Source organism: Vipera berus, assembly GCF_964194415.1.
Source record: "Vipera berus genome assembly, chromosome: 2".
Taxonomy (NCBI): domain Eukaryota; kingdom Metazoa; phylum Chordata; class Lepidosauria; order Squamata; family Viperidae; genus Vipera; species Vipera berus.
In genome coordinates this window covers 134,427,977-134,444,729 of record NC_138203.1, presented here as the reverse complement: position 1 = coordinate 134,444,729, position 16,753 = coordinate 134,427,977, and the positions used below count along the sequence as shown (strand labels likewise).

The 16,753-nt window shown below is 40.3% G+C and overlaps 1 protein-coding gene across 4 annotated transcripts in view; it reads left to right on the top strand.

The window, feature by feature from the left end:
* The first annotated feature begins 12,246 nt into the window (after window positions 1-12,246).
* SENP1 (SUMO specific peptidase 1) overlaps window positions 12,247-16,753 on the top strand; it is a 37,745-nt gene continuing 33,238 nt past the window's right edge. For 3 of the 4 annotated variants that reach the window (XR_014025322.1, XM_081319477.1, XM_081319475.1), the window contains exons 1-3: window positions 12,247-13,643; window positions 15,443-15,495; window positions 16,580-16,710. Coding sequence is in view for 3 of the 4 variants with exons in the window: in XM_081319477.1 (XP_081175603.1) it covers window positions 15,489-15,495; window positions 16,580-16,710 (138 nt within the window). In the remaining variant the exon portion in view is untranslated. The remainder of the gene's footprint in view (window positions 13,644-15,442; window positions 15,496-16,579; window positions 16,711-16,753) is intronic. The other variant, XM_081319476.1, reaches the window with a different exon arrangement.

Below are 16,753 nucleotides of genomic sequence, written 5' to 3'. Positions count from 1 at the left end.
ATATAGCAGATGATCCATTTTGGGCGCGTTCTTCTCTGGTCTATTAAAGTTCAAAAAGCATGACTGTATGATATATATATAATAATAATAATAATAAACCTTTATTGTCAAAGTGTGTACATTGAGATTAGCTGAGCCTCCCCCGTGCTCTCTCCCCCCAACACACAGTGACAACAAACCCTCCATCCCACCACACTATGTGAACCAACTACACCACACACCGGCCTCCCAAGTCAATTCTGCATAAGATTATGTCCCATTTAAAAGCCTAACAGCCCACGGATAAAAGCTATTTTTCAGCCTGTTGGTACGGCTGGCTATATTCCTATATCTCCTACCGGATGGTAGGAGAGTAAAGAGATACCGTCCAGGGTGTGAGTCATCCCTGAGAATCTTCCTCACTCTTCCAAGGCAGCGAGCCCTGGCGATGTCATCCAGTGGTGTCAGGTAACAGCCCACAATGTCTTGTGCTGTGCTCACTACCCTCTGTAATACTTTCCTATCCGCGGCTGTCAGACCAGCATACCAAACCACAATACCATACGAGAGGACGCTCTCTATAGTAGACCGGTAAAAGAGGGTCATTAGCTGTTGTTCTACCCTGTTCTACCGCAAGACCCTAAGAAAGTGAAGCCTCTGTTGGGCCTTTCTAGCCACCTGAGTTGTGTTAACTTTCCAGGTCAGATCTTCACAGAGGTAGACTCCCAGAAATTTAAAGGAGGAAACTCTCTCTACACAGTTCTCTCCGATGTAAAGTGATACATTATTATATTAATTGCTGGATTTAAAGCCCACCTTTCCTCTATAGCTCAAATTGACATTAAAAATCTTTTAACCTCCAAAGTTCTGGATGGCGAAGTCCAATCTCATGACACATTTCTGTGGCTAATAAAACATTTGCTCACCCCTGCTGTACAGATTAGATTCAGAAACACAATGGTTGATTTCATATAACGTGCTAAGACAAAGCCAGTCTGGCAGGTGTCTGTCTCAGCCTCCCTCTTCTGCATTTGACACTAAAGGTTATACCCATCAGTTGTAACCTTTATTCTTTAAGAATTTATCCAATTTTGTTTTAAAAACATCAGAATTGTGGACATTATAATCATATCACACCTCTCCTCCGTGAGCTGCACTGGCTTCCAGTCGTCTTCCGAGTGAAATTCAAGGTGCTAGTGATGACATACAAAGCCCTACATGGCATGGGTCCGGATTACCTGCGGGAGCACCTACTGCCAGCGTCAACACCCCTACGTCCTGTGCGCTCCCACAGAGAGGGCCTCCTCAGGGTGCCACCGGTCAGAGAATGCCGACTGGTGGCCCCCAGGGGGAGGGCATTCTCAGTGGGTGCACCAACCCTCTGGAACTGCTTGCCTACCGAAATCAGGATGGCCCCCGACCTTCGCACCTTCCGGCGCGACTTAAAAACCTACCTGTTCCAGCAGTCCGGCCTGGCCTGATAGCGCTTGGGGTTTCATTTATTTTTACTACTGTTTAACTGTATACCTACCTTGCTCTGTACACCGCCCCGAGTCCCTCGGGAGAAGGGCGGTATATAAAAACAAATAAATAAATAAAATAAATTATAATCACATGGAAAAATATTGTAGTGTGAAAATGTATTTCCTTTTCTCAGGCCAGAATTTCTTCCTGTTTACTGTCATTACAAAACAAAGTAGGAAAATATTTCTCCATTGTTATGTGTAACTGTATTCAACTCAAACGTTTTTCCCCTTTGTGCTACACTGTACTATGTATGGTCACGTGTATGTATATATGTATATGTATGTATATGTGTATGTACAGACTATGCACGTTTCCATTATAAAAAAAAAATCAATTTCCATTAGCTCCCAAAACAAAGTGTGGCTTTTTGACAGCTGCTGCCGAGTGAGTTATAATCATCAGCCCTTTCTCCTGACACGTTTTCATTAGTCTATCATTATATATACTGTAAGGTAAGGCCTTTTTTTAAACATGCCTCCATTTGTTGTTGTGTTTTTAATATCCTTTGTCCAATCTGGAGAAATTTTTATGAAACTCCTTGTTGTTCCTTTTAATCCAGATGTTATGAGCTGTTATAAATCTCAAAATTCACGCTTTGTGCATGTATGGAAGAAAAGAAAATCTGTATATGAAGCTATGCAGCATTACAACATGAGCAGGCAAGATGTGTTTCAAATATTTTGAATTACAGTTCTTATAATCTTTTACCGTATACCTTGGTGGTTGGGGCAATGGGAAAATCCAAAACTACCCTTCCAATAGATCAGGGCTTTTCAACCTTTTCACCCATTGTACCACTTTTAGGATATGGCAACATCCGAGTACCACGTCGCCTAGCAAGGTGTCAAAAACTTGATGATCCCACAAAAAGTGATGAGGTACAGGTAGTCGACTTGCAACAGTTCGCTTAGTGACTGTTCAAAGTTACAATGGCACTGAAAAAAGTGCCCCCCAAACCCACAGCCAAGCAAGACACCTGCCTGCCCGCCCGGCGGTGCTCTTCCTCCTGTCCGAGGTTTTCATTGTGAGCATTTCTGTTGAGAATTGGCAGCAGAGGTTGGGTGGGGGTGTGTTTGGTTTTTATTTCCAACCCCCCTCTGCTGTCTAGTTGCACCAGGTTTTGGTCACTTCACATGACCCTGGGACACTGTGACCGTCATAAATATGAATCAGTTGCCAAGCATCTGAATGTAAATCACAAGATCCTGGAGATGCTGCAACATTCCAGCTGATTGGCGCTTCTTCTGGGCTCAGAAGCACCAGGATCAGTGCTGAGCTCCAGCTGGAGCCTGGCGCTGATCCTGGCGCTTCCACTGAGCCCTGACAGCCCTGCAGCTCCAGCCATCTCACGCTCTGCCACTGGTTCAGCTCATTCACCTCCCCCACTACCACTTTTCTAGGGTGGTCATGTACCACCTGCCAGGTGCCAAATGTACACAGGTGGTACCCGTACCACTGATTGAAAAGCCCTGTGATAAATACAGTCCTAGTTGCTTTGATAAATCAGCCTTGCAAGTGTTAAAAACTGCCAAGTGATATAGAGGTTTGGCAGAAGCTCCTGTATTTACAGCACAGCTATTTATATTTCCCTGTTATAGTTATCTGTAACCTGACGGAAGTCTTGCTTCTGATGCAGCTGTCTGCAGGCAACAAGATCAAGAACTCAGTCAATGCAAAAAAGAAAAAACCCCACAGGTATAACCTCTTTAAACTTATTGATAGTTTCAAACCTGTCACTTTCTGGTCAATAATCCACATTCACTAGGAATTCTGGGTGCTGTAGTCTCAACCCATCCAGAATGTCATTGCTCTTTCCATATTCAAAGTACTTCTAGTGCTGTTCTTGTTTTGTTTTCATCCATTACCTAGCACAGCCCATCTTTCTTCCCACGTGCCTGGCTGAGCTTCATTCAGATAAAAGAAGTTTGCAACAGAAGCAAAATCCATGATGCAGCAAACACCTCCTCTGCCTCTCTTAACTCTGCATGGTGTGAGCTAGGTGTTGCTAGGAAACCAAGGCAGCCTATTCCCATTTCCTAGGTCACAACCACCTGCTGATGAGCCCCAGTGACAACATCACAGATTCAAGAACTGAAAACCTCTCTCTGCTCTTGAGCTTCAACACAGCAGTTACACCAGGCAGATGGCACCTCATTTTGAAAGGCCTTTAATATGAAGATTCTGGCTCAGAGTGCTCTGCTTCTGTTATTCCCTCTGCTAATTTTGTAAGATTTTGGCTTCTGGTGCATGAGGCAAACTCTTACCTTTCCATGTTTTCAAAGCTAAATTAGAGCAGGCTTCTAAAAGTCACATTTGCAGTGTGAAAAAAGGGAGAATGCTTGCTAAAGATCTGAAGTTTTTTTTTTTAAATTCTATCCCCTTCCTATTTCAAATTAGTTCCTCTCCTTTTATGCGATGACATGAAAGCCCATTCTTTTGTTCTTGCTATCGTTTTTAATACTCTTATGTAAAATTATTTACAAATCATATGCCGCCCAGAGTTGCTTTACAGAGTGAGATGGGCTGCGTTACAACTTAATAAATAAACAAGTAAACGAAGGTAAGGTTATTGGGCGTTTTACATAAATTTCTGTTCCGTGAAAATGGTTTCTAACAAATGTAACAGACTTGTGAGAACAAATCACAATAGCACTTAAAATTATATACAACCCTATGGTGCTTTACAGTAATCTCTGGGGAGTTTACAATGTGGGTCCTACACACATTGCATTCCAACCTCAGAAAGATGGAAGACTGAGACTGTTGGAATGGGACAACTTGCCGTAGACAACTCATCTCGGTCACCTTGCGGCAGGACAAGTCGCCACAACCAGCTCAATACTGGATAACTTGCCACGGGACAATTTAACAATTCAATTATTTAAAGTGAATAAAAAATATTTTTGTCATTCATATTTTATTTTGTCCCTCCTTTTGCATCCTTTCTTTGATGATTCTATTCCCCCATTTCTTTGATATTATTGTAGCTCTTGTCCCGCAATGAGTTATCCCATGGCAAGTTGTCCCGCAGCAAGTTGTCCAGAGCAAATTGTCATAGATGCAGCTGGAAGCAATTGCCTTAATTTGCATATAATTATACCTTTGAACAGTGCACATTTGAATAACGGGGACCACTTCATGATATTGAGACCTAGCTATATTATGCAAACATTATTTTGAGCCCTGGCGGTGCAGTGGCTAGAATGCAGTATTGCCAGTAAATGGTCATAGATCCTCAGACTGTGGGCAGACTTAGTCTGCAATACTGCAGTCTAACTACTGCACCGCCAGGGCTCAAATTAATATTTGCATAGTATAGCTAGGTCTCAATATCAAGAAGTGTTCCCCATTATTCAAATGGGCAGCAGACTGACTGACTGACTGACTAAATAAATAAATAGTTTCTATTTTCTAGCTAGAATTTAAACTGAATTTTGTGATTTAACCTGAATAAGGCTAAGCATACCAAGGCTCCCAACCTTCTCCTACTGCTATAATTGGCAGTTCACTAATTTATTTTGTATATTCAGTCTGCACCTATCAGCCATAATTCTACACACAGCCTTCTTCCATTTGACACTTGTGAGATGGATTGGATAACAAAGGACACGTTGGGAGTTGTAGTCCAAATTTCTAGAATACTAAATGCAGTCTGAGAAATAGGTACAAAGTAGACATAAACTGAGAGATAAAAACCATTATAAACACAAGGTAAAATACTTCTTCAAACTTAATCCGTGGAGGACAAATGTTGCCGCAATCTTCTGGATGCAGTACAAAAATCAGATTACAGATATTTGAGCAGGCAAAAACTGTAACACCAGATTCCTGCTTTTTTTGCCACCAGACTAACAAGGTTCTTCTACAAACTGCAGCAGCTTGGGTGCTACACCAAACTCTTTAAATTCTTGTTCAGGACGTCCATGTAGCCCAGTGATTCCAAAATCATATTTCATGATATACTAAGGACTTACTTCCCAGATCATGTTAAACCACAGTCCGTGTATATAATAGTTTACTGAATAAAAAAGTGGGTACAGATATGAATATGGGACAGGCAGTCTGTGTGATATATATACAGCTTATTAACCCCATTTTTGTGGCCACTGCTCCCATAGTTGTACTGCTGAAATAGAATGTTGAAATCACATTTTGACAGTATGTTTAGATAAAGAACAAGTACTGTATAAAAATCTAAAATAGGACAATTAAGCTGCCAATAAGATTAAAGTATCCATCAATTACAAAAGAGTGAACATTGGGGTCTTGGCCTATCTTTTCTGATAATGTAACAGGACCATTGTGTGTCCTGTCACAAAACCATTAAAAACATTAGCGTAGCCCATGACATTACAAATATTATCCATTTTTATATAAATCATTTTTTTACAAACCAGAATGGTTGGATCCATACATTATGAATCAGATAACAACTGTATTCCCAAGTGAGTGAATTATGTCTTATGTGGGATAAACTGTGCCTTAAAGAGCTGTTTTCATATAATCCAGGTTGATTGATATGATTAACGTTTTAACATTATTCCCATCTTGTTAAATTTATCTTCTGATTTTGCTTACGGAACTCAAGGTGACAAACATGCTTGTGAGACAGATTGGGCTCCAGGGAACAGTTGGTGAAATATTACCAAGCCCAGAATGGACACAAACCTAAAAGTTGAACTACAATCACAGCAGCTTTTCACCTAGGACTGATCTGTGAAACTGCTATAGCCGGAAATACGCTATCATTAAAAATCCTAACCTTAGCATTATGTATAAAGAAGCCCTATGTCAAAATGTAAAATGATCTGTCCATCACTCTGCCAAGACAGTGGATAGTGCCGTTATATGAAGGGAAGTAGTACAGAATCCTTGATATTCCATGATGCAGCTACAAGTGATCAAGGGTAGGGAAATTCCACAAAATCATAATTTCTAAGAAAACCCAGTGCCTTCAATGACCAACTTTTAATTTTTAAATTGTCCCTTACTTGCTGCCTAATGCAAGCGAGTTCTCAGAAAGTGACATACTTCTATAAAGTAGGTGACAATTTCCTTCTCTGTTCAACCCTAAACATTCTGTGTTACAAATAATTAGGTTGAGCCCAAAGTTTGAGTGCATCTCTTTATGCTCCTTCAAAAGTTACAGGCAAATTGTAATTTTTAACATAACGAAAGGGGAAAAAGTAGATAGGGAGTTATATTAACTATATTTAATTGGATTTAAATTTATTTATGGGGGGGCACAATGATTAAAAATGCTAAGCTTCAGCCCAGGTTCAAGACCCGAGCACAGCATGATGGGGTGAGGTCCCATTACTTGCCCCAGCTCCTGCCCACCTAGCAATTTGAAATCATGCAAAAGTAAGTACATAAATAGGTACCATTTCTGTAGGAAGGTAACAGCGTTCTCTGGTCCTTGGTGTATAGTCATGCTGGCTACATGACCATGGAAATGTCTTCAGGTAATGCTGCCTCCCTTAGCTAAGAAATGGAGATGAGCAACACCCCCTACACTGGACATGACTGGAGAGGAGAAACCTTTACAGTATCTTTAAACTTATTTATTGTTTAAATTCAAGATCCCCTAAGATTTGCCCAATTTTTGTTGTTATTACCATCTATTTTATTGAGTGCGACTGCTGGCATACCAATTCAAAAGCTACTAGAGGCCCTCAGCATAAAAAAAAGTTAAGCCATCCTGATTTAAACTATATTCATCCATGTTCCTTACAAAGTTAACATTTACTACAATACCAAGGGGTGGGGAAAGGCCATCCCAATTTATCAGTTTAGCTAACATTGACAGGACTTAACAAATCTGAAGTCTTCCCATTGCTGAAATAATACCGGATCCCTGCAAAACTGACCTAGAAATCAGTACTGTTATGTATTTTATGGTGTAGATTGTAGAACATTGCCATTCTAAATTTATGATATAGAACTTTATAATTCAAAAAGACCTGATTATCCAAAAGCTCTTTCCTGCCCACTCTCTTCCCAATAATAAGCAAAGCAAATGAAGATAATAATGGGCAACACAAAACATAGTGGAGAAGCTAAAAGCAAATTGGGATTATTAGTTTTTGATTATTTCCTGTGAACGCTTCATTTTGGACCTCTTCAAACAGACAAGAAGTTTCATCTCTTCATATCTGTTGGTTCCCCTTTATCTTCTCTTTATTCAACATTGCTTTAGTAACCCATCCTGAACAAATAAAGGAGTTCTGCTCTTGGTCAGTGCTTTGCAGTTCATCCCTTTAAAAATACTGATTTTTGTTGGCAGGCATAACACAAGCACTGATGCTGAATCAACCAATCATTGATGCACCACTTAACATTAAACCTAAGGAATCTATTCAATCACATTTGTGTTCATAAATCTATTACAATGAAAAGCTAGTGAACTGCATTTTGCCTAGAGCAGTGTAATCCCAATATGAAGTGTAAATTTGGTTAATAGTTAATACACTGGTCATTATTAATACAACTTTGTGTTTATAATTTTCTGTTACAGCCAAAGACTGAAAGCGGTAATTGTATTAAATGTGAACAAATTAATATTTTTACCTATTATTCACCTATGCCTACCCCTATATCCAGTCTTATCTAATCTGCTAGCTTCCATTTATATTGGACTATAATCCTCATTATTTCCAAACAATGGCCATGTTTGTTTAGATAGATGTGGAATTCAGTCCAACATATTTGGATAATATCAGATGTAAGAAGCTGAAGCCTTTAGTAAACGAATGGCAAGCTCTTCCACAACTTAGTCCATTGCTGCAAATTCACTGGAGAAAGAACACAGGTGTAGTTGTGAGTTAAAGCACACACTTTGCACATTCTCAAATTGAGTCTTTGTGTAGAAAGCAAAGGTAGTTCTTGACTTACAACTGTTCATTTACAATAGTTCAAAGTTGCAATGGACTTGGGAAAAGTGACTTACAACCCATTCTCCAAGTTATGACCGTTCCTCCCCCCCCAGTGGTCATGTGATTGCAATTTAGGCATTTGGTAACTAGCTCACATCTTCCAACAAGGAAAGTCAATTGGGGAAGCTAGATTCACTTAGTGACCATGATTCAGTTAACAACCAATGTAAAATGGTCATAAAATCGGGTCTGGTGATGTGATAATAACTTAATAACTTAATAGCTTAATAACTTAATAGCTTAATAACTTAATAGCTTAATAACTTAATAGCTTAATAACTGTGTCACTAAGTGACTGAAATTCTAGTCCCAAATGGGGTTGTAAGTCGAGGACTACCTGACTTAGATGGAGATATGCAGGTGCTTCTGCCTAATAACAGAACTAAAGCATTTATTTAAGGCCAGAAAACTTTTGGAAGCAGATCAGATACATCAATTCATTGAATATGTTTTCTTCGCAAGGAGGAGGAGGTGGAAGTATAATGCAGTTAGACTTGCAACATTCTATTAATATAGCCAATCCCAATAAAAATAGTCTCAGCTGTCTTGTAGACTTGATTTCATGATCTGGTCTACCTAGTGGGGCTGACACCTTGGGAAATTCTTTTCTTTGCTGTTTAGAACCAGTCAGAGTAGCACTAGCACTTTACAGGCCTCTCTAAATGGTTTACAGAGTCAGCATATTGCCTCAACCAATCTAGATCCTCATTTTACCGGCCTCGGAAGGATGGAAGGCTGAGTCAACTTTGAGCCGGTCAGGATCAAACTGCTGGCAGTTGGCAGAATCAGCCTGCAATACTGCATTCTACCCCTGCACCACGAAGGAATCTTGGGTGAGAATGATGGGCCAAGCAATTTCACTTAATCCATCTTGCACTTTCAAGATTTGAGGTTCTGGGAGCAGAGATCCAAATAAATGTAGTAGGCACAAAGTAAAGGATGTGTCTTAGGGCAGACGAGATAGTGGATCTGTCCATATAGTACTTAGTTAAAAAACCACACAACTCAATGTACGTAGAAATAAGGAATGTAATTTAAACAGGTTTCTCAATGATCGAAGGGGGGAATGAATACTAGGGTGCATCCCCTCTGAGCAGAGCTCACGTAACTTAGCAAGTAACAGTCAAGCTGGAGTGAACCTCTTTACATTTTCTTATAAAGACTAGAATACACTATCTTCATCATAGATGTAGCTATGTTGGTAGAACTATTTTAGGAAGCAAAAAGGATTGCAGAAGTAGACTAAGGAACAAGATGAAAATATACGCAACCTCTCCAATTGAAACAAGTCACAATATTAAGACTTACTTTGCTTACTTACTATATTACTTTGCTAACTAAATATAAAATTCTCTCAACTGAATATGTTCATCAGCACTTCATCTATTTTAAAGTTTTCTTCTCCAGGGGTTTTAGCACCAACTTAGTATTATACACCAGCCTTAATCAACTCATACAGCTAAGACATTTCACTGACTCAGTCTGGAGACCCATATGTGAACTCTGCAGACAGATACGTATTAAGTAGAATTGCCAAATCTGAAGCCTGAGAATTTTGGGCACAGATGCCAGATATTGTAATTGTTACAATATCAAGGGAAACTTACTGAGTGTGTGGAGAGAAATTAACCCCTGGTTTTAATTCATTCGATTCCGTTTGACAATTTAAACTGAATTGTTAAATTGAATCAAATGAACAATTTAACAAATTTGTTTTTTTGATGTGATACCATCCACTGTTAAGACTGTGGCCATTAGCACATATTCAAGGATTAAATGGGGCTTTCAATCTTATATACAAGATGCATCTAAGTGTGGTAAAGAACCGTGATGGCGCAGTGGTTTCAATGCAGTATTGCAGGCTAATTCTGCTGACTGCCAGGAGTTCAGCCCTGATCAGCTCATGATTGACTCAGTCTTCCATCCTTCAGAGATAGATCCGTAAAATGAGGATCCAAATTTTGGGGGGCAATATGCTGACTTTGTAAACCCCTTAAGAGACGGCTGTAAAGCACTGTGAAATGGCATATAAGTCTAAGTGCTATTGCTATAAGTGGGAAAATATTCTGCTATTATATTTTACCTTCTCTCTTTACCTCAACATATTTGCAGCACAGCATACTCATATAATAAAGTACCAGGTTGGAACCAGTTTTCTTTCAAAGTATTAATTAAGCTGCAGACTGTGGTAATTTATCCATCTTGAAAAATCATTAAGGTAAAGGTAAAGGTAAAGGTTCCCCCGCACATGCGTGCTAGTCGTTTCCAACTCTAGGGGCCGGTGCTCATCTCCGTTTCAAAGCCGAAGAGCCAGCGCTTGTCCGAAGACGTCTCCGTGGTCATGTGGCCAGCATGACTAGACGCCAAAGGCGCACGGAACGCTGTTACCTTCCCACCGTAGTGGTCCCTATTTTTCTACTTGCATTTTTACGTGCTTTCGAACTGCTAGGTTGGCAGAAGCTGGGACGAGTAACAGGCGCTCACTCTGTTACGCGGCACTCGGGATTCGACCCGCCAAACTGCCGACCTTCCGATCGACAAGCTCAGCGTCCTAACCCACTGAGCCACCGCGTCCCTTTTGAAAAATCATTACCTTTGGTCAAAGCAAACATGACTTCATGATCACTTTTTTCCTGTATTATTTTTTCCTCCTTCCAGTCAAAGCAGACAAAATAGCCCTGGAGTGAATTGCAAAAGGGGGGGGGGGAGAGAATTGCCCATATCTCCTGCGGAAACACTTCCCGAGATGAACCTACTGTATGTTCATATTCTTATCACCAACAGAGCAAATGCTATTCAATGTCTGATGCTCAGGCCTGAAAAATCCAGCACGTTTAAAACAGGAATGCTTACTAACCTGATTGTTCTTCTCTTTCTTCAGAGAACAAATAAGTTAAAAAGATAACAGCTGCAAACGTGAGAGAGACTGAAATGAAAAGGCTGGACCCTGCTACTGAGAGGTCCAGTGAAAACCACATAACCAGGGCACGAGTGCTCTCTTGTATGATATTTATAGCTACTATCCCAGCTCCAGACAGCTGCTTTCTTTCTTATTGGTGGATATAAAAGTCATGTCCTTACACTGAAATTGTGATGCTGGCTTACAAGTGCATTCAGCTTTAAAGGACTACATTCAAAAGTAGGTATTTTTCCCCCAAAAGGAAGATCTATTCTACGGGGTACACCCAAACAAGATAATCTTAATCTATGAATTCTACTAGAGAAAGAAAAAAATAAGTGTACTATAATCCAGGCAGCCCAGCACCCTCCATATGTGTAGACTACCATTTTTAGATTTTTCTATGCTGACACGGAATCTTGAATCTCATGAATTCTTTTGAAATCTGGAAGTCTGGATGATTCATGGCATAAACATATATTTTTCCAATGCATCTGGATGATGAAAGATGGTGGTTGTAAGCTTTTCTCCATACACATAGAAATAAAATCAGACTGTACCCATTTGCAGCAAAATGAATTGTGTGTGTGCCGTTAGAGTCCTTTCATCTTAAACAGCAAATCAAGTTATATAAGAGAGTCACATAATAAGATGCCTTGAGTCACCATGTGCGAGTAGGCGGTAAATTTTCTAAATAAATAAAAACAGTCGTACATATGCCAAGTGTAATAAAAAAATCAAATGCAGTTATTAAAAGATGCACTCCTCAACTAATGTACATTGTCACTTTTGCTATAAAAATGCATTTACTTACCATTCTCAGCTTTTCACTCAGCAAATGCCCCAGAAGACAGTATTACTAATTTATTGTTCACCACAGTGATGAACACACACACATGCAATTCAAACCTGTATATGCTTGCTCAGAAATGTTTCATTATGGACACACCTCGTTTCAGAATGTAACTGTGGATGGCTTTCACAGCAGTTCATGAATATCATTCTAAAAAGTCCATTTAAAACATCTCTGAGACAAAGCAACTGACTGTAAGATAGCTTTAATCCCAATCACGACCAAACCTTCTCTCAAATGTTCTGCTCTATGCCCGAGGGCAGCAATTCTTTGCCTGTTTCCAGATGCTCCGAGCTGCAACTTCCGAAATCTCAGAACCATTCATTGGCCACGTTGGCTAAGATCGGGGCCGATGGCCCAAGTCATCTGAGACACACCCGGGTGTGTACCCTGGGAGACTCACTTTACCGAGCTTGGTGAACCCACTGCCCGACATTATTGTGGTAGCACAATAAGAATTCCCTGAACATCTCTATCAAAAATTAAGAGTTGCTGCCAAATTGGTCTCCAGAATCTGTTTTCTAACGAGCCGGGGAAGAGCCCATTGGTATTTCAACGATTCGCTCCATGCATCTAATCCCATCCTTTCGCAATCACAGAAAACCCGCCGTTATTATGGAACGCAACGAGGCATCGACCTTCTATCTAGCAGAAACACGTGGGTTCCAACCAAGCGAACAAGAAAACGCGCACGCGCTTTAAAGGGACTACGCAGCGCCTCCCGCGCGTGCGCAGCCCATCCGCCTACCAATTCCGTTCAAGATTCTTTGGCGACGAGGTTTTTTTTTTTTTTCCCTCCCCCTCCTTCCTTCCCCCTGTTCCCCCGCCCCTTTCAAAGTCTCCACCGTCTCCACCAGTCTTCTAAACCTAAGCGGCTGCTTCTTTCTTTCCCCGGAAGAGAGGGGTCGAGGGGGCGGGGCAAAGAATACCGGAAAGGTAGTTTCGCTTCCGCCTGCCTCGGGGGTTCCCGCCTCTTCGAATCCGGTTGGGAGAAAAGAAAGAAAGAAAGAATCGCGGGCGGCGGTTTCCGAGAGGGGGAACGACGCGGGGGTAAAAGGCGGGAACGGTCGACTTCTGCGTCACGGTCGCTGCTTCAGCTTCCGGCGTGAGGGTGGGGGTCTGGAAGTGTCCCTATGGCAACAGCGCGCCTTGCCACTAGTCTCCCGGGTCCGACGCGCCTCCCTCGAGAGCCCCTTTCTCTGCCGTTCCCGCTCTGCTTCCCTTCCGTCCCTTTGAAGGCCTGGCCTCGTACGGAGTGACTGAAAGAGAAAAGAACAGGCGGGCTCCGGCCGAGTGAACGGCGAGCGCGGGAGTCTCCTCCGTTTTAACTTCTCCCTTGGGACAGGCCCGGCGGAGTTTGACGGTTGGTCGGGTTGCCTTCGCAAACGCTTCGTATTTCGAGGAGGAGGGGGAGAGGGAGGGCATTTCGAGTCAGAGCCCTGTTCCAAAGGTAGGTAACCTGCGTGTTTGGAACTAAGCTCCCACAAACTCGTATCGTTGTTTGTGTTGCCTGGGGCCGAGGGAAGAAGTTAGATAACAAGTGGCAAGCACGAGATGTGGCAAGCCTGGGGCGGGGAATATCCCCGTAGCTCTTAACAGTGCTGACTGGGGAGGATGGAAGTGATAGTCCAAAAGAAATTTTAACCTCTTCACCCTGTCCCCTAAATAAGCGCCGGCACTCAGAATAAGCTTTGTTACTAAATAAGCCTGAATACTGTAGTCGCAGGGGTCTTCAAACTTGGCCCTTTTATGACTTGTGGACTTCAACTCCCAGAATTCCTCAGCCAGCATGCCTGGCTGAGGGGTTCTGGGAGTTGAAGTCCACAAGTCATAAAAGGGCCAAGTTTGAAGACCCCTGCTGTAGTGCAATGGTTTCAACCAGTGGGGCGCGCGCGGAGGTCTGAGGAAATCGTATGATTTAAATATTGAGTGATGTCTTGGAGGTCCGTGGCCACAAAAGGTGTTTAAAGGGGGTCTGTGGTGAAGAATTAAGGCCTGCTGTAGTAGGATAAAAGTCTCTCCCATTGGCAGTCATTTTCTCCTCCCAGGTTTATTCCCCTCTGCTCCTGCTTTTGTAGTCTTTGGTAAGAGGAGAGAGTTTACCAATCTGGAATGAGCAGAGCCTATGGCTCCAGGCAGGATCAAGTAGAATATCTCTGACTGGTGACTAAACCTCTAGTGGCTAAACCATAGCTTTTCCTGTTTTACATTTGTTTGCCTTTGTGAAAATAGAATAGAGAAATCTGAATGTGGGAGTAAAATAACACACCTAGAATTGTGACTCCTACAGTTTGTCTTCAGTTCTTCGCAAATTCATCATCGTGAATTGCAGACCAAATTAAAAGGATAATCACATCCTGAATAACTAGTTCCACTCTAGATTTTTAGTTACATCAAGAAACACATGAAGAGTATGAGATAGATACTCATCTCCTTTATAAAGACAACATCAGTATAAACAAATTGTATTTTGGAGTCGTATCAAAAAAACTTTTTGGCATTGATTTATTATTTAGAGACTGACACACTTAAGAGTTGGAAGAAATATTCTGTGGTGCAAGCTGGGATGCTGGACTTTATTTTTATTCAAAGAAGGAGAGGAAACAGCTTAAAACTTGTTGCTGTAGCCAATAATAAACTGAAGTTCTGAAAACATCTGTTCAAGACTTGCAACTTGCAACTACATACTTGCATATGTAAAATGACTTTTTGAAGAGAGAAATTTTCTCTTTAAAATTTTTAAAAATCATTTTTAAACTGTATTGATCAAGTTACAAGCCTAATCATAGCTTTCCTCCCAGCATACTGTAATAGGGAAAGTAGAACTTGGGTAAACAGATGAAACATGTACATTTTTTATAATAGCTGTTTTTCCTATTATTAAAATGGTTCACTGATATTATATTTTACCATGATTTCATACAAGAATATGAACTGGCCCTCCCCAACCGGGTATGCTCCAAATATTTTTGGTAGTCTGAAATAGTTCTTATCAGTATTTGAGAGAATAAATTTGATTCCAACTTTTAGATGACCGAAATAAATATTGTTTGTAGTGTCATCTCAAGTAGAGTTGGAGAAATGCAAAATGGCAGATCAACCACTTTCAAATCCTAATTATTATATCAGGAGATATTGTGGCATAAGAGATACATATTTCCTTCTACTATGATTTTTTTAAAATGTGACATCTGGTTCGTCTGTTTATTTAATGTATAACATTTGCTTTATCTTCCACTCTTTTTTCAGGTTTTTGAAGATTCAGTTAACTTGAGTCAGTTATGTAAAGAGCATAATGATGGGTGAGTATATGCTAAATTAATCCATTTAATTAATTGTCAATTTTAAGTTATTGTTTTAGAATCTACCATTTCAAGAAACCGCTCTTTAAAGCAATTGGCAATCATTTTTAGTTAGGTTCAGATTTATTATTTGACATTTAAGAGTTAATGCATTTCTGAACAATTTCTATAACTAATGGTTTTCCTAATGCTGCAGAGTATTTGCTATCCAGGAGAGGAAATACACTATTTTGATTCACTCCAAAGGCCCTAGTTTTTCCTCATTTGTGGTTTCTTTAATGATCATGAATGTACATACAGCATATGCCACAATTAGTAATTGTGATAGATTTGTGAGAACTACCACATAACTATTCATCTCTTGCTGGGTCTGCTTAAAATAATAAGGTTCTGAGGGGAGAACACATGCTTTTTCTTAATTTTGTGCTCTTTTCACCTGTTGGGTTCACATATTCTGTTAGGTTATAATGTGATTTGCTGGGGAGCAGGGGAGGGTTTGTTTCGTGTGAACTTAGCCACTGAGTTGTGTAAACTGCAGTTTATAGTTCAGTGTTATGAGTGAAACCAGTCAATTTAGTTCATTCAGCAAAATATGGTTAAAATATATGGCTTAATGGAGCGTGAACTAGTTATATTCAAAGGGTCCTTATATACTCTTATGCTTTTTAAAATAATATTTTAAAATATAGTTCCTTTTTAGAAGCAGCAAGTGCTCATTGAAAGCATGCTCTTATGCTTTTTATGTGTTGCTGACATTAGTGTTGCTTGATTGGTGTTTTCTTCCTTGTATATGTATAATTTTTCTACTTTTTATCTTCTGTTTATTTACCTTTTTCATAAGCCCAAAATTGCAAACATTTAATCTTTTGCTCTCATTATTATACTTGTTACCTTTCCCTGCGTTAAAATTGTGGAGAAATGCTAACACATTGCATGTATTTTGGTGCTGCTTTTTTGTCTTTTCTCTATTGAAGTCTCACATGTATTCTTCACCACTTTCTATTTTGTTATATAGAATCTGTAATAGCAAGAAAACAAATTGTTTGTTTTTCTTCCTCAAATAATAAACTTTTTTTAATTAAAGATGAAACTACTGACTGTATGAAGATGGATGCTGGGGACTATATGCAAGCTAATCATACTTCTGTGTTCAAGACTTTTCCTGAGCAACAGAATTTTATTTCAGGCAACCAGCATCCATTGTCTGACAACAAGGTTTGGGAATCAGTTACTTCTGCTTTCTTATCTGTACAGTGAT